Consider the following 22908-nt stretch of genomic DNA (forward strand, 5'->3'; position numbering starts at 1 on the left):
AAGTGCAAGTGTGTGTTACTGCTTTGATTTGTCCTTCACTGCAATACATTGCTGCATGTGTGTGATACATTAGATATTGGATCAGTGTGCAACTCCAGTATAGTGATTTCAAGGATCAGCTGCATTGATGTTTGGAGGTGGCGGTGCAACATTTCTTTGGTTTCAAACCTGCTGATTAAACAGGGAGCAGCAGTTGTTAATCTGGCATAGAAGATTACGAAAGGATTTTCAGTCACGCAAGTCTCCACACTTCATTGAGAGGAGGAACAAAATCCAATATAATCCCTTTTGACAATTTTTATACAGGTTTATTTAAAACAAACTTTTTGTCTCTGGAAATACATTCAGACCCTACAAAATCAGTTAAAGACGAACTTCATTTTTTTTTTTAAAAAAGGTACCAAAAATAATCAAAACCTCAGCTGAAAAGTGGGGCATTACCTCAGATTGCAATTATTTACACCAAGATCTGATGATGGTTTAAAATGGAATGTTCCATCAGGTGCTGATGTGAACACAGTGCTGATGGTTAATCTATTCACCAGCTCCTTATCAATTTGAAGAAACGCTCCTGCTGCAGTGCTACAAAGCTATGCCATAAATTTTGATAATTACCAAAATAGATTTCTTAAGGTGCTTTTAAAGTTCTCTGTTCCTTCTGATTCCTGTATTTAATTCATGCAATGGAACTGAAGCTTTTTTTTTAATTAATCATGCCAATTTACATACAGTACAGCCTCATTGTGACAAACTAATATTGCCAGTCCTATGTAAAAATATGCAGCCACTGTTTCATCCTTGATCTCCATTAAATTTAGGAGGCATTACCCTCTGCATTAATGCTCCACAATACTGGGTCTGGCATGGAATCCACACCCAGTACAGTTCATGGTGGTACTTTCATCATGTCAGGCAGAGACATGCAACAGCACCAGGGCAACTAAAATATTAATGAGAAATGCTTCAGGAGATTTCCCCCCCCCCCCACAAGAACAGATCTGCATCGCTAGGTCCACAGCAGAAAATTCCCTTCTGCCATGGGGAAATCTCTGCAGAGATGACAGGCACAGGTTCAAACATCCTGTCTTCCCAACCAAAAAAAAAGCAACTGCCAGTGACCAACACTTTTTCATTTTTGGGGGAGAAAGAAAGAAGAGACAAGGAAGTAACAGACTCCCAATGAGCCAAACCTCACCTCAGCTCAGTTCCTGTGAATCAGTAGGTCCCAGTGAGTCAATTCTAGACTCGATTAGATACTAATGGCACAAAAAAGTTCCACTGATTCTCCCAGGGCAGCAACATGTGGAATTTGTGGCGAAATTGGACATCTGGATAAGAAAGCTCTATAGTATGAAAGCTGACAGTTCCAAGTTTGTAATAATGGCATTTGCTATACAGGAGACATTTCAATTAGGAACCCTAAGAGATGACACTGGTGAAAGGGTTAAACTGCAGGGAAAAAAAAAATTGATAATTGGGCATGGCTGGAAATATACAGATTTCACAATTCATCTTTTGTTGCAGTTTTATCTTCTGATGCATCCTCCTCATCTTTCTTTTCCTCATCCTCCTCAGCTTCATCATCCTCATCGTCCTCATCTTTATTTTTCGCTTCCTCAGCACGACGTTTTCTTTCTTCCGCATCCTGGCTTTCCTTCATATTCTTCTCTGGCTCCTAAAAGACGGCAGCAAAAAGACATTAGGTAAAGTATGTGGGGTGAAGTTTATGAGCAACTCTGCACCCCAACCCACATCATCACTCAGTCTCCCTGCAAACATAAAAATCACCCAATTAAAGCAACTATCTCAGACTGCTGCATTTGTGAGGAGTAAAGTGCAGGACCACTGGAGTTTCAAAGTCAGCAGGATATTTAAATGATAGGGATTTTTATATTTTTCAAACATGTTTCTCTATAAATATTGCACAACCTCATACACTTATTGTTAAATGCAGATCCATACAGATCCAAGAAATCCTTGGATTTCTCATTCCCCAAATATTACTCTTTCAAAAATCCTGAACAGCTTTAGTTTTTTCCTTTCGTTGTATTCTGTTTTCTCCAATGCTTTTGTCTGAAGGTTGCAAGTTCTCTCAATGTGCTGTGGAGTAAAGTCTCCATCCAGTGTAGTCTTAAGCTGTACGGAACAGAAGATGGGAAATAGTATCTATGGCCGTGACGAGACAGAGGGTAATTAGGCAGACCAAAGCCTCATAAAAGTTTTGATGCAGGGAATTAGGGTTCCAGTTCTTCAAACAATAGGATGCTTTTTGGAATGTACGGACTAGATGAGCTTGGCCTAAACAAAAAAATGGGAGGCAGTGTGGGGGGCGGTGGTAAGAGGTGGTGACATGCAGGATATATAGAATGTTGGGAATATGTTTATACTGGATGCAGGGGTGCCTGTGGTAAAAGAGCATCCAGACTAATTGGAGCAAGTCTGAAGGTTTACTAGTGAAAAGGCAAACAAAAATTTAATAAGTCCAATTTTAATGCTGGGAGAAAGACAAAGTAACATTGTTTAATTTAGCAAATGGAAAAAGGTTAGAAAAAAAATTAAGGTTGGTGACTTGGAAGGTCTTTAAGGGATGATGGCTTGGACATTAGTATCAGAGACATGGTGGAATGATTCCAATCAATGGGATACATATCTGGAAGGATATAAACTGTTTAAGGGAACGTGTCAGAAGAATTGAGCATGGTGTGGTAGTGTATATATAAACTCCAATATTGAGGTACAAATGAGAGGATATAGAAAAGAGCAGTCACAGTATTACTTTGGGTAGAATTAATAGGGTGCGACAGAGGTAATTTCTTGCTAGTGGTAAATTATTGCTGGAGGTATGTATAGGCCCCCAGGCGAGAGTGAAAGCCTTGATCTGGAACCGTGGCAACTAGTGATGGACCAACTATAGCATTTGGAGGTTTTAAACTTACCAGAAGTTTACTGGGACAATAATATCTCATGAAAAGAATAGTAAAAAAAAAAACTAAAAGGCTCTTTCTGAATGCATGAAGCATTTGCAATAACAAACATGAACTAGCAGCACAGAGATAAATAGTTTAGATATAATCGCTATTACAGAGACATGGTTACAAGGTGACCAAGGTTGGAAAAGCAATCTTCCAGGGTACACAACTTTTAGAAAAGACAGAGAATGGAAAAGGATGACATAAGGACAGTAGTGAGGACCTAGGTTCAGAAGATCAGGAAATAGATCAGTATGGTGGAGATTAGGAATATAAAAAGGGAAGAAAACTGTGGTGGGGGTAGTTCATAGGCCCCCCTAACAGTAGTTATACCATTGGACAGAGCATTAAGCAAGTGTGTAACAAAGTCAATGTAATAATTGTGGGGGACTTTCATCTTCATATAGACTGGACAAATCAAATTGGCAAAGGTAGTCTGAAAGATGAATTTGTAGACTGCTTTCATGACAGTTTCGTCAAATACATCGTGGAACCAACTAGGGATAAAGCTATTTTAAATATAGTATTGTGCAATGAGGTATGTTTAATTAGCAATCTCATAGTAAAGGATCCTCTGGGGGAAAAAAGTGATAATACAATTGAATTCCATATTAAGTTTGAAAGCGATAAGCTCCAGTCTCAAACAAGGGCTGGAATTTTACGTTGGGCGGGAGAACCTGCCCACGGGCTGAAAAACCACCAGCCCACTCATTGGGAGGGCCATAAAATTCCAGCCAGCAATTCTGAACTTAAACAAATCCAAATACATAGCTATGACTGGACAGCTGGCCAAGGTTAGTTGGGGAAATAGACTAAAACGTACGGCGGTAAATAAACAATGGGAAACATTTAAAGAAACAATTCAAAATGTTCAGCAAAAGTACCTTCCATTAAACAAAAACTCAGCAGGAAAGATCCATCCATGGTTTATGAAGGTGAGGATAATATTCAATTAAAAGAAGAGACTTATGTTGCAAAGAATAGTAGCCTGAGGATTGGGAGTGTTTTAGAAACCAGCAAAGGGTGACTAAAAAGTTGATTTAAAAAAGGAGGGAAAAAAAATAGAATATGTGAGTAAATTAGCCTGGAATATAAACACAGGAGGACAGTAGCTAAAATAAACATTGGACCCTTAAAAGCAGAGTCAGGAGAAATTATCATGGGGAACAAGTAATGGTAGAGACATGGAACAAATATTGTGCGTCTGCCTTCACAGCAGAAGACACAAATTACATACCAGCAATATAGAGAGTAACCAAAGGGTGACTAAAAGCTTAAGGAAATGAATATCAGCATAGCAAAAGTATTGGAGAAACTTAAGGGACTAAAAACTGACAAATTGCTAGAAAAAGCCTACATCCTTGGGTTCTAAAAGAGGTAGCTACAGATATAGTGGTGGAATGGTTACGATTTTCCAAAACTTCCATTGATTCTAGAACAGTCCCAGTGAATTGGAAGTTAGCAAATGTAACACCGCTATTCAAGAAAGGAGGGAGAACGAAAATGGAGAACTAGCCAGTTAGCCGGACATCAATTGCCAGGAAAATGCTGGAATCTATTAAGCAAGTCTTAACAATGCACTTATAAAGTCATTGTATGATCAGACAAAAATCAATATGGTTTTATGAAAGGGAAATCATGTTTAACAAACTTATTGGAGTTTTTTGAGCATGTAACTAGTGGCGTAGTTAAAGGGGACCTGGATTTTCAAAATGCATTCGATAAGGTGTCACAGAAAAGACTAATATGCAAGATAAAGGCACATGGAGTTGGTGGTAATATATTAGCACTGATAAAGGACTGGTTAACGGACAGGAAGCAGAGAGTAGGGTTAAATGGAGCATTTTCAAGTTGGCAGGCTGTAACTAGTGGAATGCTGCAAGGATCAGTGCTGGGGCCTCAGCTATTTACAATCTATATTAATGACTTAGATAAAGAGACAGAGTAATGTATCTAAGTTTACTGGCAATACAAAGTTACGTGGGAAAGTAAGCTGTGAGGAGGACACAGAGGCTACAGAGATATAGACAGGTTAAGTGAATGGGCAACAAGATGTGGGAAACATGAACTAATTCAGTTTGGTAGTAAGAACAGAAAAGCAGAATTTTTTTTTTTAAAAAAGGACATGAAACTTGTAAATGTTGATGTTCAGAGAGACTTGGGTATACTCGTACAAGGAACAAAGTAAACATGCAAGTACACCAAGCAATTAGGAAGGCAAATGGCATGTTGGCCTTTCTTGCAAGGGGTTTGGAGTACAAGAATAAGCAAGTCTTGCTACAGTTGTACAGGGCTTTGGTGAGACCACACCCAGAGTATTGTGTACAGTTTTGGTCTCCATATTTAAGGAAGGATATACTCACATTGGAAGTGGTACAGCCTGGGGTGAGAGGGTTGTCCTATGATAAAAGGCAGAATAAATTGGGCCTATACTCTCTAGAGTTTAGAAGAATGAGAGATAATCTCATTGAAACATACAAGATTCTGAAGGGGCTTGACAGGGTAGACACTGAGAGGTTGCTTCCCCTGACTGGGGAATCTAAAACACAGGGGCACAGTCTCAGGATAAAGGGGTCGATCATTTAGGACTGAGATGAGGAGAAACTTCTTCAAAGGGTTGTGAATCTTTGGAATTCTCTACCCGAGAGGGTTGTGGATGCTCCATCATTGAGTACATATAAGGCTGAGACACAGATTTTTGGTCTCAGGGAGTGAAGGGATATGGGGAGTGGGCAGTAAAGTGGTGTTGAGGCAAATGATCAGCCATAATCATATTGAATGGCGGAGTAGGTCTGAGGGGCTATATGGTCTACTCCAGTTCATGTCTCTCTGACTAAGGCAAGGAAGGGATTTTTAGAGTTAATGGAAGATTTTTATGGATTTGATTACTTTAAATGTGATCATATTTGATATTCCAAAAAACCCAAATAATATTGCTAAGTTTTAAGAGGACCAACTTAGTGTGCTTGAGGTGTCTTGTCAGAGTATGCAAGACAGATTTGAATATGGCTAGGGCAGTGGAACTATGGAGTCCCTTCAAGGAGGTGATTCGGAATTCAAATTGACCAATTTGGACCTATGCAAAGTAAAACGTAACAGTAAAAGGTAAAAGGTATTCATGCCTGCCTGAGCAGGATTACCGGGAAACTCAGGAGAAAAAAAAACGGCAGTTAAAACTATGAGATGGATTCAAATACCGAAAGGCATGCCAGGACTGCAAGACAGACATCAGAATGGGAAACAGAAAACTTGAATTGAATCTAGCCAGAGAAGTGAAGTAGAGTAATTTTCTTTGTTTTTCTTTTTCTCTTAGTATAAAGAAGGATGGAGTAGGTCCACTGAAATTGGGAATCGGGGAGGGCAGGACAAATTGGTGCGACACATGCTACAATATGTCTTTACCAAAGAAGTGATAGTAACATATCTGATTTGGAAAAGAATTTGGAGGGTGTTTCATAATCATGTAATCACAACAGGATAGAATTTTACATTTAGTTTGAGGGTGAGAAGTGTGGGTCTAAGATTCGTGTCAAACTTAAATAAAGGCAATGAAAAGGGTATGACAATAGAGTTGGCTAAAGTGAACTGGGAAAATAGATTAAAAGGTAGGACAGTACAGATGCAGTGGCAGACATTTAAGGAGATATTTCATAACTCTCAGCAAAGATATGTTCCATTGAGAAAGAGACTCTAGGAGAAGGATGCACCATCCTTGGCTAACTAACTAAGGAAGTTAAGGATGGTGTCAAATTGAAAGAAAATATGTACAATACTGTGAAGATTAGTGGTAGGTCAGAAGATTGCTCAGATTTTAGAAACCAGCTAAGAATGACTAAAAAAATGGGAGAGGTTAGAGTATGAGCTAGCTAGAAATATAAAAAGATAGTAACAGTTTCTACAAGTATTTAAAAAAGGAAAGAAAAAGAGTAACTAAAGTGAGCATTTGTCCCTTGAGGGCGAGACTGGGGAATTAATAATGGGAAACAAGGAAATGGCAAAAGCGGTGAACGGGTATTTTGTGTCTGTCTTCACTGTAGAAGACACAAAAAACATCCCAAACATACATGAAAATCAAGAGGTAAAAGGGAGGGAGAAATTTAAAAACAATCACAAGGGAAAAGGTACTGAAAAAACTGAGAACTATAGGCTGACAAGTCCCCTCAACCTGATGGCTTGCATTGTTAATCTGTTAATTGTATGTCAATGGTTTGATTATATGCAGGTGAAGGGTGTTAATTGAAATCTTAGTTGAGCACATATAAGGAGACACTTACTGAGACTGGGGGAGGGTTTGAGTGAGGAGCCACATGTTTGTAATCCTTTCACTCTGGACAATTGATGTGAAACTGAGTAAAGATAGGCTCCAGCATTATCCTTCCATAACAAGCTTTCTGGAATTTAACATGCATTCTAGGGTCTTAAAAGAAGTGACAGAGATTGTAGAAGTATTGGTTGTGATAGAGTCATAGAGTCGTACAGCATCGAAACAGGCCCTTCGGTCCACCACGTCCATGCCGACCATAATGCCTATCTATACTAATCCCACCTGCCTGCATTAATTCCATATCCCTCTATGCCTTGTTCATTTGATCTTCCAAAATTCCCTAGATTCTGGAAAAGTGCCATCTGATTGGAAAATCGCAAATGTAACACCTCTATTCAAGAGAGAAGGTAGACAGAAAGCAAGAAACTACAGACCAGTTAGCCCAACATCTGTCATAGGGAAAATACTAGAATCCATTATTAATGAGGTAATAGCAGGACATTTAGAAAAATAAAATACAATTGGGCAAAGCCAACATGGTTTTGTGAAAAGGAAGGTGTGTTTAATTTATTAAGTCCCTGAAGACGGGTCACTGACCTGAAACGATAACTCTGCTTCTCTCTCCACAGCTGCTGCCAGACCTGAGTATTTCCAGCATTTCTTGTTTTTATTTAATTTATTAAAGTTCTTTGAGTAAGTAACAAGCAATAAATGGGAACCTGTAGATGTGGTGTACTTGGATTTCCAAAAGGCTTTTTGCTAAGGTGCCACATCGAAGTTTACTACACAAAATAAGAGTTTGTGGAGTAGGTGTAACATATTAGCACAGTTAAAGGGTTGGTTAGCTCACAGGAAGCAGAGTAGGGATAAATTGGTCATTTTCAGGTTGGCAAGCCATTAATAGTGGACTGTCAGAGGGACCAGTGGGGCCTCAACTATTTACAATCTATATCAATGTCTTGGATGAAGGGACCGAATGTATGGTAGCTAAATTTGCAGATGAGACAAAGATAGGTAGGAAAGTAATCTGTCAAGAGGACATAGAATCTACAAAGGGATTTAGCAGATGGAGTACAATGTGGGAATATGTGAACTTGTCCACTTTGGCAGAAATAAATAATTTGAATGGAAACAGCAGACCTCTCTGGTGCAGAGCGATCTGGGTATCCTGGTAAATGAATCACGCAAAGTTAGTATGCAGGTACGGCAAGTGATTAGGAAGACAAATGGAATGTTGGTGTTTATTGCAAGGGAAATACAGTATAAAAGTACAGAAGTGTTGCAACAGCTGTCAAGGACCTTGGTTAGACCGCATCTGGAGTACAATGTACAGTTTTGGTCTCCTTCCATAGAAAGGATGTAACTGCATTAAAAGCAGTTCAGAGAAGGTTCACTCGACTGATTCCTGGGATGAAGGGGTTATCTTCTGAGGAAAGGTTGAGCAGGTTGGGTCTATACCTGTTGGGTGTTTAGAAGCATGAGAGGTGATCTCATTGAAACATAGAAGATCCATGAGGGGACTTAACAGGGTGGATGCCGAGAGGATGTTTCTCCTTGTAGGAAAGTCTAGAATTAGGCGACAAAGTTTACAAATCAGGGGTCTCCCATTTAAGATAGATTGAGGAGAAATTTATTCTCTATGGGTCGATAGTCTGTGGAATTCTCCTCCCCAAAGAGCCGTGGAGGCTGTTTCATTGAATAAATTCAAGGCTGAGTTAGACAGATGTTGGATCGACAGAGGAGTCAAGGGTTATGGGGGGCAGACAGGAAAGTGGAGTTGAGGCCACAATCAGATCAGCCATGAACTGATCAAATGGCGGAGCAGGCTCAAGGGGACCAATGTCGTCTTCCTGCTCCTAATTCTTGTGCTTAATCTGTAACACTATTCATGTTACTATCAGTGTGGCTGCTGAATAGCTGTACAATCTTAAAGGGGCCAGATGCAAAGTATCGAGGATTCATAAGGAACGAAGGGAGGAAATTGTATAAATTCTGGCAAAAATCTTCTAGAGATCTCTGAATACTTGGTACTTAAAATCTTTTAAAAAGTAGCAAGAAAGTGACTCAGCAAGTTAGACGTCCATTATGGGTAAAATTGTGGAAATCCTTATTAAAGACATGATCATACTCAAAGATAGCAAATATAGATAGGTCTTGCCAATCTAATTATACTGGTTTTCTTCGAGGGTGTGACAAAGCCACGACAGCAGTAAAGGAGTGGGTATGGTATACTTGGATTTCAGTAAAGTTGCTGATACAACTCTTTTGGAAATGCTTGGTGGCTGAGCAAAGCAAATCACGTATGGAGATATATTAAGGTCAGTACTGACATTATAGCGAGGTATGCCTTCCATTTTATAAATGATTGCTGTGACTGCACTATTGGTGCTTCTGTGGTCTCTGCCAAACAAAGAGAGTACAGAACAGTGCAACCAGAATAATTGAGGGAATGGAGGGATTTGATTAGGAGTGATTATGAAAATTAGCATTCTCACTAGAAAAGAAAAAAAGGTTGAGAGGTGACAGGATAACTGTTTTTAGGATTCTGAAAGAGACTAGATAATGTAGACTGCTACAAGTTGTTGCACGTTGCGTGGAACAGTGGAACCAGAGGACACAGCCTGCAATTGAAGAGGGAAAAATGCAAAACTAATCTGAAGAAATGTTGGGAATTTTTACATTGGTGGGTTGGTGGGGGGGGGCAGAACTTACGAGAGCGTCAGGAAGTCAGCTCCAACCCACCAACTTCTGAGTTTTACTGAGTGGGACAAGGAGGCGGGTTGGCATTTTAAATGATAATGAGGCTGGAAGCCTTGGATTTGGCAGGTTGAACTGTGGCTGGCAGGGTTTTCTGGGCCTCGGGAAACCTGGCTGTTGCAGCAAGGTGAGGATAGCCTCAGAGAGAAGGCAGACACCTTCACAGCAGTCCTTGCAGACCAGGAGGAGCAGGAGTGCTTCCTCATCAGCACCCGCACCATCCAACCCCCTCCCAGGGATTGAGGAATTGGACCTACCTGGATCTGTGGCCTCCTCCGGAGTTCTTTCCATTTGACTAGAACCCAAGCCTGTCAATAAGACTGACTTCGGGGGCCAAAAGGTCACACGCCTCAGCAGGCGGGGAAACTCAGCCTTCTAGGTTTCCTGTGTGCTACTGGACAAACTCCTCTCCCAACGGCCAGTGCATCAGCAAGTAAAAATTCCCCTATTATTTTAGTGAGTGACTGGTCAATCTATGGAACAGGTTCCCTAAGGAAGAGTGAAAGCAGAATGTGCTGATTCATTGAAATGCAAATTAAATAAAGTTTCTTCCATAATATTTGGGACACAGATTAGTAATTTGAAATGTCACTGACAAACGCGTTTAGACCTATGGTTCCCAAAGCTTTCCACTACTGGGGGTTTTCCTTGCCTCGTGTCTGGGTTTGTTGCAGACTGATAGAAATTGATTGCCATTGATCAAATACGACACAACTTGCATAGTAAAGCATTCCAAGGTGCTTCACAGGAGCATTTTCGAGCAAAATTTGACAGTGAGCCACAAAAGGAGATATTAGGAGAGGCGACCAAGCTTCTGGTCAAAGAGATAGGCTTTAAAGGAACCTCCTAAAGGAAGAGAAGTACAGGCAAACAGCTTTAGAGAGGGAATTATTGTTTTATTGTCTGACTACCAGGATGATAGAAAGGAAACTAAATGGACCTCAGGAATTGTTAGATGAAAGTAGACCACATCCCAGGCCCAACTCACAATCAAAGATAGAATACCAGTAACAATTAGCACATTAAGATTAAAAAAAGGGAACAAAAATAATTTTGTAAACACATAAAAAGTGAAAAGGGAGGGTGGGCCAATTTGGGACAAGAAGGGAAAGCTTCTTGTGGAGACTGAGGTACTGAATGAGTACTTTGCAGCTGTCTTAACCAATGAAAATTATGAAGTTAAAGTTGCAGTTGAGAAGTGAGTCGAGATATTGGATGAGATTAAAAGGTACAAAGGAGGTGCTGAATAGGTTGGCAACACTTAAATTTTTCAAGTTGCCTTGTTCAAATGGGATGCGTCCTAGGGTGGAGAAAGCAGAAGTTCTGACCACAAGTTTTCAATTCTCCTTGGATATGGGAGTGGTGCCAGAGGACTGGAGAATGGAAAATGTTACACCCCTTTTCAAAATAGGGGAGCGGTATAAACCTGAGAACTACAGGACAGTCAGTCTAAATCAATGGTGGGAAAAGTAGCAAAGACCTTTGTCAGGGCCAGAGTTGATTCTCACTTGGAGAAGCACGTGTTAATAAGAGACAGCTAGTACTGATCTGTTAAAGGCAAATCACCTCTGACTAATCTGATCTACGCCTTCAATGAATCAACAGAAAGGGTTAACGTAGGTAGTAGTGGGGTAGTCATAGAAATCATTTACAGCACAGGAGAAGGTCATTCGGACCATCAAATCCATGCTGGCTCTCCAAACAACTATCGAGTTAATCCCACTCCTCTGCTTGATCTTTGCAGCTCTGCAAGTCTATTTCTCTCAAGTGGCCATCCAACTTTCTCTTGAAGTCATTGATTGTCTCCGCTTCCACCGCCCTTGTGGGCAGCAAGTTCCAGGTCTTTACTACTCACTGCGTCCAAAAGGGAATCCTCACATTCCCCCTGTATTTTATGCCGTAAATTTTTAATTAGGTAATGGGAACAGTTTTTTCTTGTCTAACTTATCCAAGCCTGTCATAATAGGAACAAAAGAACTGAAGTAGGCCATTCAGCCCATCGAGCCTGCCCCGTCATTCAATACCATCATGGCTGATCATCTACTTCAATGCCTTTTTCCTACACTATCCCCATATCCCTTTATGTCATTGGTATTTAGAAATCTGTCAATCTCTGCTTTAAACATACTCAATGACTGAGCTTCCACAGCCCTCTGGGGTAGAGAATTCCAAAGATTTACAACCGTCTGAATAAAGAAATTTCTCCTCCTTATTTTGAAATAGTGTCCCCTGGTTCTTGACTCCCCAACCAGGGGAAACATCTTACTTGCATCTACCTTGTCCATCCCTTTAAGTATTTCGTAGGTTTCAATGAGATCACCTCTCATACTTCGAAACGCGAGAGAATACAGACCCAGTTTCCCCAATCTCTCTTCATAGAACAGTCCTGCCATCCCGGGAACATGTCTAGTGAACCTTTGTTGTACTCCCTCCATGGCAATAATATCCTTCCTAAGGTAAGGAGACCAAAACTGCACACAGACAGGTGTGGTCCGACCAAAGTTCTATATAACTGAAGCAAAACTTTTCACTCATGTAATCAAATCCTCTTGCGATAAAGGCCAACATACCATTGGCCTTCCTAATTGCTTACTGCACCTGCATGTTACTTTTCAGTGACTTATTGATGAGGACATCCAGTTCCCTTTGTACATCTACACTTACTAATCTCTTACCGTTTAAGAAACACTCTGCACATCTATTCCTCCTACCAAAGTGGATAACCTCACATTTTTCCATCTGCCACGTTCGTGCCCACTCACCAAGTCTGTTCAAATCCATTTGAAGCCGCTTTACATCAACACACATTCCCACATAGTTTTGGGTCATCTGTGAACTTGGAAATATTACATTTTGTTCCCACATCCAAATCATTGATAAATATTGTGAACAGCCGGGGCCCCAAGTACTGATCCTTGCGGTACCCCAGGAGTCACAGCCTGCCAACGGGAGAATGACCTGTTTTTTCCTACTACTGTTTTCTGCCTGTGAACCAATCCTTAATCCATGCCAGTATATTACCTCTTATCCCATGTGCTTTAATTTTGCTAACCAACCTCCTGTGGGGGACTTTATCAAAAGCCTTCTGAAAATCCAAGTATACCACATCCACTGACTCCCCTTTATCAATTCTTTTAGTAACATCCTCAAAAAACTCCAACAGGTTCATCAAACATTATTTCCCATTTATAAATCCATGTTGACTATGCCCAATCAGATCATTATTATCCAAGTGTCCATTTATCACATCCTTTAGAATAGATTCTAGCATTTTCCCTACTACTGATGTAAGGCTAACAGGTCTGTAATTCACTGGTTTCTCTCTCCCTCCCTTCTTAAATAGTGGGGTGACATTTGCTACCTTCCAATCTGCAGGAAACATTCCAGAATCTATAGAATTTTGGAAGATCACCACCAATGCATCCACTATCTCCATAGCTACCTCTTTCAACACTCAGGGACGTAGAATATCAGGTCCCGGGGACTTATAAACCTTCAGCCCCATTAAATTTCTCCAATACAACCTTCTTAATACTAATTTCCTTCAATTTCTCATTCTCCCTAGTCCCTTGGATCTTAAATTCTGGGAGATTTATTGTATCTTCCTCAGTGAAGACAGGCACAAAGTAATCATTTAGCTTCTCTGCCATTTCTCTATTCCAGATTATAAATTCTCCTGACTCTGCCTGTAACGGACCCACATTTGTCTTAGCCAAACGTTTCATAGAATCATAGAGATACAGCACTGAAACAGGCCCTTCGGCCCACCGAGTCTGTGTCGACCAACAACCACCCATTTATACTAATCCTACATTAATCCCATATTCCCTACCACATCCTCACCGGTTTCCTTTTTATGTTGCTATAAACGTTTTTACAGTCTGTTTTTATGTTTTTTCTAGTTTACATTCATATTCTATTCTCCACTTCTTTATCAGTTTCTTTGTCCTTCCATGTATTCTAAAATCCTGCCAAGCCTTGGGTTTACTACTATTTCTGGCAAATTTATAGGCCTTTTAGATTAGAGATACAGCACTGAAACAGGCCCTTCGGCCCACCGAGTCTGTGCCGACCATCAACCACCCATTTATACTAATCCTACACGAATCCCATATTCCTACCAAACATCCCCACCTGTCCCTATATTTCCCTACCACCTACTTATACTAATGACAATTTATAATGGCCAATTTACCTACCAACCTGCAAGTCTTTTGGCTTGTGGGAGGAAACCGGAGCACCCGGAGAAAACCCACGCAGACACAGGGAGAACTTGCAAACTCCACACAGGCAGTACCCAGAATCGAACCCGGGTCCCTGGAGCTGTGAGGCTGCAGTGCTAACCACTGCGCCACCCTATCTTATTTTAATCTTATACAATCGTTAACTTCCTTTGTCATCCATGGTTGACTGCCTTTTCCTTTGGGGTTTTTTGTGCCTTGAAGGAATGTATAGTTGCTGTAAACTATGTAATAATTCTGTGAAGACTATCCATTGCCCATGTACTGTCATATTCTTAATGTATTTTCCCAATCCACCTCAGCCAATTTGCCCCTTATACCTTCATCATTTCCTTTGTTCAAATTTAACACCCTGGCTTCAGATTGATCTACCTCACTTTGTAATCAGTTCCTCAACATACAACAACCATCCCTAACGCACTCCAGAAACTTTTCCTCCACAGCATTAGTGCTCATTAGGTTCACCCAGTCTATATGCAGATTTAAGTCACTCGTGATTACTGTATTATCCATGCTACATACTTCTCCAATCTCCTGACTAATACCATGCCCTACACTACCACTACTATTTGGTGGCCTATAAACAAATCCTACCAATGATTGCTGCCCCTTGCTGTTTCTTAGCTCCACCCAAACAAAATGATTCCACATTTTGTTCTTACGATCGGAGATCCTCCTTTACTAATGTACTGATCCCATCCCTTATCAGTGCAACACCACCTCCTTTTCATCTGTCCTTCCTAAATGTTGAATATCCTTGAATATACAGTTCCCAGTCTTGGTCACCCTGTAGCCACGTTTCTGTTATGGCAATTGGATCATACCCATTTACCTTTGTTTGTGCCTTTAAATCATCTACCTTGTTGTGAATGTTGCGTGCATTCAGGTAGAGTGCCCTTAACCTTGTTTTCTTGACATTATTCTGCATTCTAAGCCTAGTTGATGTTCGCTTTTGTTTCGCCTGCCTTCTAATGTCGCTTGCTACTTTTCTACCTCCCGTTACCAGCTTTATTTCCAATTTGAGCTACCCCTCAGGTTCCCATCCCCCAACAAGCTAGTTTAAATCCTCCCCAACAGCACTAGCAAATCTCCCTGCGAGACTAATCTTGACACTTCTATTAAATCTCCCCTCAATCGCCTTTGCTCAAAGGAGAACAAATCCAGCTTTCCCAACTTAACCTTATAACTAAAATCGTCCATGCCTGGAACCATCAGGGCAAATCTTCTCTGCACGTTCTCAAGGACCCTCACGTCCTTCCTAAAGTCTGGTGACCAAAACTGGATGCAAAACCCCATTTTGGGCCCAACCATAGCCTTACAAAAGGTTCAGAATAACTTCTTTTCCTTAACCAAGGATTCCCACCCACTGTGGTTGACAGGGCCCTCAACCGCGTCTGGCCCATTTCGCGCACCTCTGCTCTCACCCCTTCCCCTCCCTCCCAGAACCATGACAGAGTTCCCCCTTGTCCTCATTTTCCAACCCACCAGCCTCCACATCCAGAGGATCATCCTCCGCCATTTCCAGCGTGATACCACTACCAAATGCTTCTTCCCTTCCCCTTCCACAGGGATTGTTCCCTCCACGACACCCTGGTCCACTACCCCCAACACCTCGTCCCCTTCCCATGCAATCGCAGGAGGTGTAATACCTGCCCTTTTACCTCCTCTCTCCTCACTATCCAAGGCCCCAAACACTCCTTTCAGGTGAAGCAGCGATTTACTTGTACTTCTTTCAATTTAGTATACTGTATTCGCTGCTCACAATGGTCTCCCCAATGTAGAGGAGACCACAAACGCAGATTGGGTGACCGCTTTGTGAAACGCCTCCGCTCAGTCCGAAAACATAACCCCGAGCTTCCTGTCGCTTGCCATTTCAACACACCCCCCTGCTCTCATGCCCACATCTCTGTCCTGGGATATCCGCCGTGTTCCAGTGAACATCAATGCAAGCTCGAGGAACAGCATCTCATTTACCGATTAGCCACACTACAGCCTGTCGGACTGAACATTGAGTTCAATCATTTCAGAGCATGACTGCCCCACATCACCCCCCCCCCCCCACCCCTTTCTTTTTTGTTTTACTTTGTATTTTTTTTTTTTTAATTTCAGTTTGTTTCATCATTACACTTTTTTTTTCATATTATGCTTTAGGCTAGGGCTTTCATTATTCTATCATTTAACACCCTCTTTGCGCTAACACTGTCTTTCACCACACTATTAACACACTTTGTCTTTGCCCCATGACCTCGTCAGTTATTCTCTGTGACCCTCTGTCCTATCAACACCTTCCCATTAGTTCTCTTTTGCCCCACCCCCACTTTATTTACTAAAAATCTATTACATTTCTAACCTTTGCCAGTTCTGATGAAAGGTCACTGACCTGAAATGTTAACTTTGCTGCTCTCTCTGCAGATGCTGCCAGACCTGCTGAGTAGTTCCAGCATTTTTTGGTATTATTTCAGAATAACTTCCCTGCTTTTGTAGTCAATGCCTCCATTTATGAAGCCCAAGATCCCATATGCTTTACTAACCACTCTCTCAATATGTCCTGCCACCTTCAAAGATCAATGCACATGCACCCCCAGGTCCCTCCGTTTCTGTACATTCTTTAGAACTGTGCCATGAAGTATATATTGCCTCTCCCTATTCCTTCTGCCAAAATGCATCACCTCACACTGGTCAGTATTAAATTCCATCTGCCACCTGTTTGCCCACTCCGCTAGCCTAAGTCCTGTTGCAGGCAGTTCATATCATAGAGTCATAGAGAAATACAGCACTGAAACAGGCCCTTCAGCCCACCGAGTCTGCGCCGACCATCAACCACCCATTTATACTAATCCTACATTAATCCCATTTTTCCCTCACATTCCCTCAATTCTCCTACCACCTACACTCGGGGCAATTTACAATGGCCAATTTACCTATCAACCCGCAAGTCTTTGGATGTGGGAGGAAACCGGAGCACCCGGAGGAAACCCACGCAGTCACAGGCAGAACTTGCAAACTCCACACAGGCAGTACCCAGAACTGAACCCAGGTCACTGGAGCTGTGAGGCTGCGGTGCTAACCACTGCGCCGCCCCCATCATCCTCACTGTTTGCCGTACTCCAAATTTGGTGTCGTAAGCAAATTTTGAGATTCTACTCTGCATTCCAATATGCAAGTCATATATGTATAGCACAAATGCAGTGGTCCCAACACTGACTACCATCCTCCAGTCTGAAAAACAACCGTTTACTACAACTTGGTTGGACAGGCTAGGCTTGTATCCACTGGAGTTTAGAAGAGTAAGAGACGACTTGATTGAAATGTGTAAGATCCTGAGAGGTCTTGATAGGATGGATGTGGAAAGGATGTTTCCCCTTGTGGGAGAAGAGAGAACCAGGGGTCACTAATTAAAAATAAGGGATGGCCCATTTAAAACAGTGATGAGGTAAATTTGTTCTGACGTCGTGAATCTTTGGAACTCTTCCTCAAACAAAAAAGACAGTGAAAACATAGTCTTTAAATATTAGATAGATCGATTCTTGATAAGCAAGGGTGGTGAAAGGTTATTGAGATAGTCAGGAATGCGGAGTCGAGGTTACAATCAGATCAGCCATGATCTTATTGAATGGCGGAGCAGGCTCGAGGGGCCTACTCCTGCTCCTAATTCAGATGTTCGTATGTTGACTTGCTGTTTTCTGTCCTTAAGCCAATTTTTAATCCAATTGGACAAGGACCCTCCTATTCCATGAGCCTCAATTCTGTTAACCAGCCTCTTATGTGGTACCTGAACAAATGCTTTCTTAAAATTCATATAAACTTCATCCGCGCCATTCTCTTTATCTGCCTTCTGTGTTACTCCATCAAAAAACTCAATTAGTCAAGCATGATCCGTGCTGGCTCTCCTTAATTAACTTGCACCTCTAAGTGTCCATTGATATTTTCCCTGATTGTTCCCGAAACCTTGCCCACCACAGGCGTTGGCCTGTAGTTGCTTGGACTGTCCTTACACCCTTTCTTGAATAAGGGTGTCACATTTGCCACTCTCCAATCCTCTGGCACTTCCCCCATATCCAGGGAAGATTGGAAGTTTATGGCAAACCCATCCACTATCTCCATCCCCCACTTCCTTTCGCAACCTGGGATGCAAGCCATTGGATCAGGTGACTTATCTACCCAAAGCATAGCCAGCCTTTTCAGTACCTCCCCCGTCTCAATTTTTATCCTATCCATTGCCTCTACTCTCTCCACTTCCACTGATATTTCGTCAGATTCCGTTTTCTTAATAAGTACTTTATACTTAGTGAACACTGATACATTAGTCTTGCCCCGCACTTCTAAGCATGTATTACCCTCTCTGTCCCTACTAGGGACTGCTCCACCTCTTACTGCTCACTTACAATTACACTTTGGCTTCCCTTTTATGTTGACTGCCATTCTATTCTCATATGCTCGCTCTGCCTGTCTTATTTTCCTCTTCACCTCCCCTCTCAACTAATTGTATGTGGCCTGGTTCTCACTTGATGAATTCACCTGACATGCATCATACACCCCCTTTTTGTTTCATCATAGTCTGTCTGTCCCCCTCATTACCCTTTACTCAAATTATCCCAATCGATATTTGGGAATTAAAGTTCCCCCAATATATCACAACATAGTTCTTTCACATCTCTGATTTCCCTGCAAATATGCTCCTCTATCTCTCCCTCACTACTTGGAGGTCTGTAGAATATCCCTAGTAACATGATCATACCTTTTGTGCTCCTCAACTCTAACCAAATGGATTCTGTCCTACCCCTTCAAGAACATCATCCCTTTCCAACACTGCAATATCTTCCCTAATCAGTATTGCCACCCCACCTCCTTTTTACCCTCCTCTATCTTTGCTGAACACTTCATATCCTTGTATATTAAGCACCCAGTCCTTGCTATTTTAAGCAATGTTTCCATTATTTACACCACATCATAGTCCCATACTGCTAAATGTGCTTGTAGCTCACCAACCTTATTTACCACACTTTGTGCGTTTATACATATGCATTGTAATCCAGTCTTTGCATTCCTCATAGTCCTTTTCAGTCCACTCCCAGCTAATATGGAACTACTCCCTTCTCTAGTACTGTTTAACACTCACACATTATGCACCTTATTCCTCTTTTCTACTTGTATATGCTGGTGTCCATCCCCCTGACAATCTAGTTTATACCCTCCCAACCACACTCGTGAATCTCTACGTGGGGTCATTGGTCCCAGTCCTGTTGAGGTGCAACCCATCTCTTGATGGTGCCTCCTGCCCCAAAACTGGTCCCAATGCCCCAAGAATCTGAAGCCCTCCCTCCTGCACCATGCTTCAAACCACGCATTGATCCTCCCTATTTCAACTCTCACTAGCCCATAGCACAGGGAGTAATCCAGAGATTACTACCTTCAAGGTCCTACTCTTAACTTCTTCCCTAGCTCCTCAAAATCTGACCGTAGGACCTCAACACCTGCCTAGCTATGTTATTAGTACCAATGTGTACCACAACTTCTGGCTCACTCTTCCCCCTGCAGAATATCTTGCACCCTCTCTGATGTCCTTTACCCTGGCACCAGGGAGGCAACACACTATGCGGGACTCACGGTAACAGTTACAGAAATGCCTATCTGTCCCCCTAACTACGGAATCACCTACAACAACTGCATTTCTGCACTTTGCTGCTCCCTCCTGTACAATCCCATGTCCATTAGCTGCCTCTTTTCAAGAACTCAAGTGATATTAGCACATAAGGACGATCAATGGGGCAGTGGGGGAAACAAAGTTTACAGCCAGTAAAATGAAGGGCTAAAGGTGCTGTACGATGCACAGACCTTTCTGAACATGCATGACTGAGAATGAAACTCCACAGGATAACAGGAGAGAGAGAGAGAATGTCAGAGAGAGAGAGAGAGAGAGAGAGAGAGAGAGAGAGAATGTCAGAGAGAGAGAGAGAGAGAATGTCAGAGAGAGACAGAGAGAGACAGAGAGAGACAGAGAGAGAGAGAGAGAGAATGTCAGAGAGAGACAGAGAGAGACAGAGAGAGAGAGAGAGAGAATGTCAGAGAGAGACAGAGAGAGACAGAGAGAGAGAGAGAGAGAATGTCAGAGAGAGACAGAGAGAGACAGAGAGACAGAGAGAGACAGAGAGAGACAGAGAGACAGAGAGAGACAGAGAGACAGAGAGACAGAGAGACAGAGAGACAGAGAGACAGAGACAGAGAGAGAGACAGAGAGACAGACAGAGAGAGAGACAGAGAGAGAGACAGAGAGAGAGACAGAGAGAGAGACAGAGAATGTCAGAGAGAGAGAGAGAGAGAGAGAGAGAGAGAATGTCAGAGAGAGAGAGAGAGAGAATGTCAGAGAGAGACAGAGAGAGACAGAGAGAGACAGAGAGAGAGAGAGAGAGAATGTCAGAGAGAGACAGAGAGAGACAGAGAGAGAGAGAGAGAGAGAGAGAGAGAGAATGTCAGAGAGAGACAGAGAGAGACAGAGAGAGACAGAGAGACAGAGAGACAGAGAGAGACAGAGAGACAGAGAGACAGAGAGAGAGAGACAGAGAGAGAGACAGAGAGAGAGACAGAGAGAGAGACAGAGAGAGAGACAGAGAGAGAGACAGAGAGAGAGACAGAGAGAGAGACAGAGAATGTCAGAGAGAGAGAGAGAACATACAAACAAACATATGAATTAGGAGCAGGAGTAGGCCATTCAGCCCCTCGAGTTCGCTCCACCATTTGATAAGATCATGGCTGATTTGATTGTGGCCTCAACTCCACTTTCCTATCTGCCCCCCATAATGCTAGACTCCCTTGTCTATCAAGAATCTATCTAACTCAGCCTTGATTATATTCAAACACCCAGCCTCTACTGGGTCATGCATGCCATTAACTTTCAAAAGGCATCTGATAAAGTACCACATAATGGATTTATTCAGAAAATAGCAGATGGGATTATAGGAATGGTGGTAACTTCTCCTTAGAGTATAGAAGGTGGGGGGGTGGGGAGAACTGTTAGGTGTTTAAAATCATGAAGGGTTTAGATGGACTAAATAAAGAGAAACTGTTTTGCAATGACTGAAGGATCGATGACCAGAGGGCACAGATTTAAGGTGCTTGGCAACATGAGTACATTTTTTTTTATATGAGTGACTAGGATTTGGAATGCACTGCCTGATAAGAGTGGTGACTATGTAGATTTAACAGTAGCCTCCAAAATGGTGTTGTTGGATAAATACTTGAAGGAGAAAAAATTGCAGTGATTAGGGGAAAGGGTGGGGCCATAGGACTAACAATTATTCTTCAAAAGAGCCAGCACAGGCTCGATGGGCGAAATGGCCACCTTCTGTGCTCTTCTAGTCTATGATTCTAACAGGGGCATTGGAAAGAAAAAAAAGTCAGTTTGTATCATTATATGTGGTCTCCGTTGGAAAGTGGGCATGTGCAGAATCAGTTAAGGACAGGGCCATTCTCAACTGCGACACGCTTCACAGTCTAACTTGCTTTTGAGGTATACATAGTCATTCGGTAAGGGGCAACCACAGCCCAAAAAAGGAAAAGAGAAAAGGAGCAAAGTAAACAAATGTCACTGCTTTATAGCAGTTAATACTCTTGATTGTGATGAGGCCTGTGTTACATTTTATTTTCCTCTACCACCCCCACCATATTACCTTCATGGTTGATAAAGCAAGCAGGGGACCCACTGCCAGGCCCCCACCAGTATTTGAGTGTTATGAATGGGAGTACAAATCCATTTACGCTACAAGACAAAGTGTCGCAAAACCAAAATATTAATACAGTTAACTAAAGTAGCTGATTGTCTCAGAATTATTTCCCCCATTCCATCTCCAATTCACAACCACCTCACCTTTGTCTTTCCCCAGGTCTTACGGCCAGACTCTTCTGCATATTTTTCATCATCGGTGATGAGAAAGTTGTCAAAAATAGTTCCTGATTTCACCTGTGAAACAAAAATCAGGATAAAGTCCTTGAACTGGCTGCTCTTGTTATCTGACACATACCAGGTGTGTAATTTCCCTGCAAATCAATTTCAATACATTTGCAGTAACAATGTCACAAACTGATATGTTCTGTTACTTTTCAAGGAGTCATTGAAACCATCTCACAAACTAGGAAACTGAGAATTCAGCTCCGTAATAATATACTTACAACAACTATGATTAGAGTAACAAGAAACCAGGCAATGGACTAGACAGGAAATGTCACCTTTGGAATTGTATTAGAATTACTGCAGTTGGACGAAAGACAGCACTTCAGACAGTGTGGCGTCTCAGTGTTGAAGTGTTAAGTCTCTTGAGTGAGACTCAGGAGTGGGTGCTAGCACTGAACCAAGGCTGACACCTTCATCCTCACTACTCTTGGCAACTGGAGTCAAACCCCTTTGCTGAAACTACAGGTCAGTTCAGGAATAGCACAGCCAAAGTTAATCCAAAGATCAGCTCAGGGTCATCTAATGCTTCAATCTCCACATCCTACACTGATCATTCTGATCTTTGAGTAAAAGGGTCAATTTTTGACAGTGTGCCACAGCTCCACGATCACCAGGTGCTGGGCTGAGTCTGAGGACTCTGACATTTCATCCAGTGGGGATTGGATTGAGCACTGATCCCAGAGGCTTTCTCGGAGCCAGTATAACATACTGCACCCTTTAATATTGGGG

The 22908-nt window shown here is 42.0% G+C and overlaps 1 protein-coding gene across 1 annotated transcript in view; it reads right to left on the reverse strand.

The window, feature by feature from the left end:
- Window positions 1–286: 286 nt before the first annotated feature.
- LOC137351795 (calreticulin-like) overlaps window positions 287–22908 on the reverse strand; it is a 59266-nt gene continuing 36644 nt past the window's right edge. The window contains exons 8-9 of the mRNA XM_068016638.1: window positions 22096–22188; window positions 287–1675 (exon numbers count right to left, since the gene is read on the reverse strand). Coding sequence (XP_067872739.1) covers window positions 1502–1675; window positions 22096–22188 — 267 coding nt within the window. The 3' untranslated portion in view covers window positions 287–1501. The remainder of the gene's footprint in view (window positions 1676–22095; window positions 22189–22908) is intronic.

Source organism: Heterodontus francisci, chromosome 36 (genome assembly GCF_036365525.1).
Source record: "Heterodontus francisci isolate sHetFra1 chromosome 36, sHetFra1.hap1, whole genome shotgun sequence".
In the NCBI taxonomy this organism is placed as follows: domain Eukaryota; kingdom Metazoa; phylum Chordata; class Chondrichthyes; order Heterodontiformes; family Heterodontidae; genus Heterodontus; species Heterodontus francisci.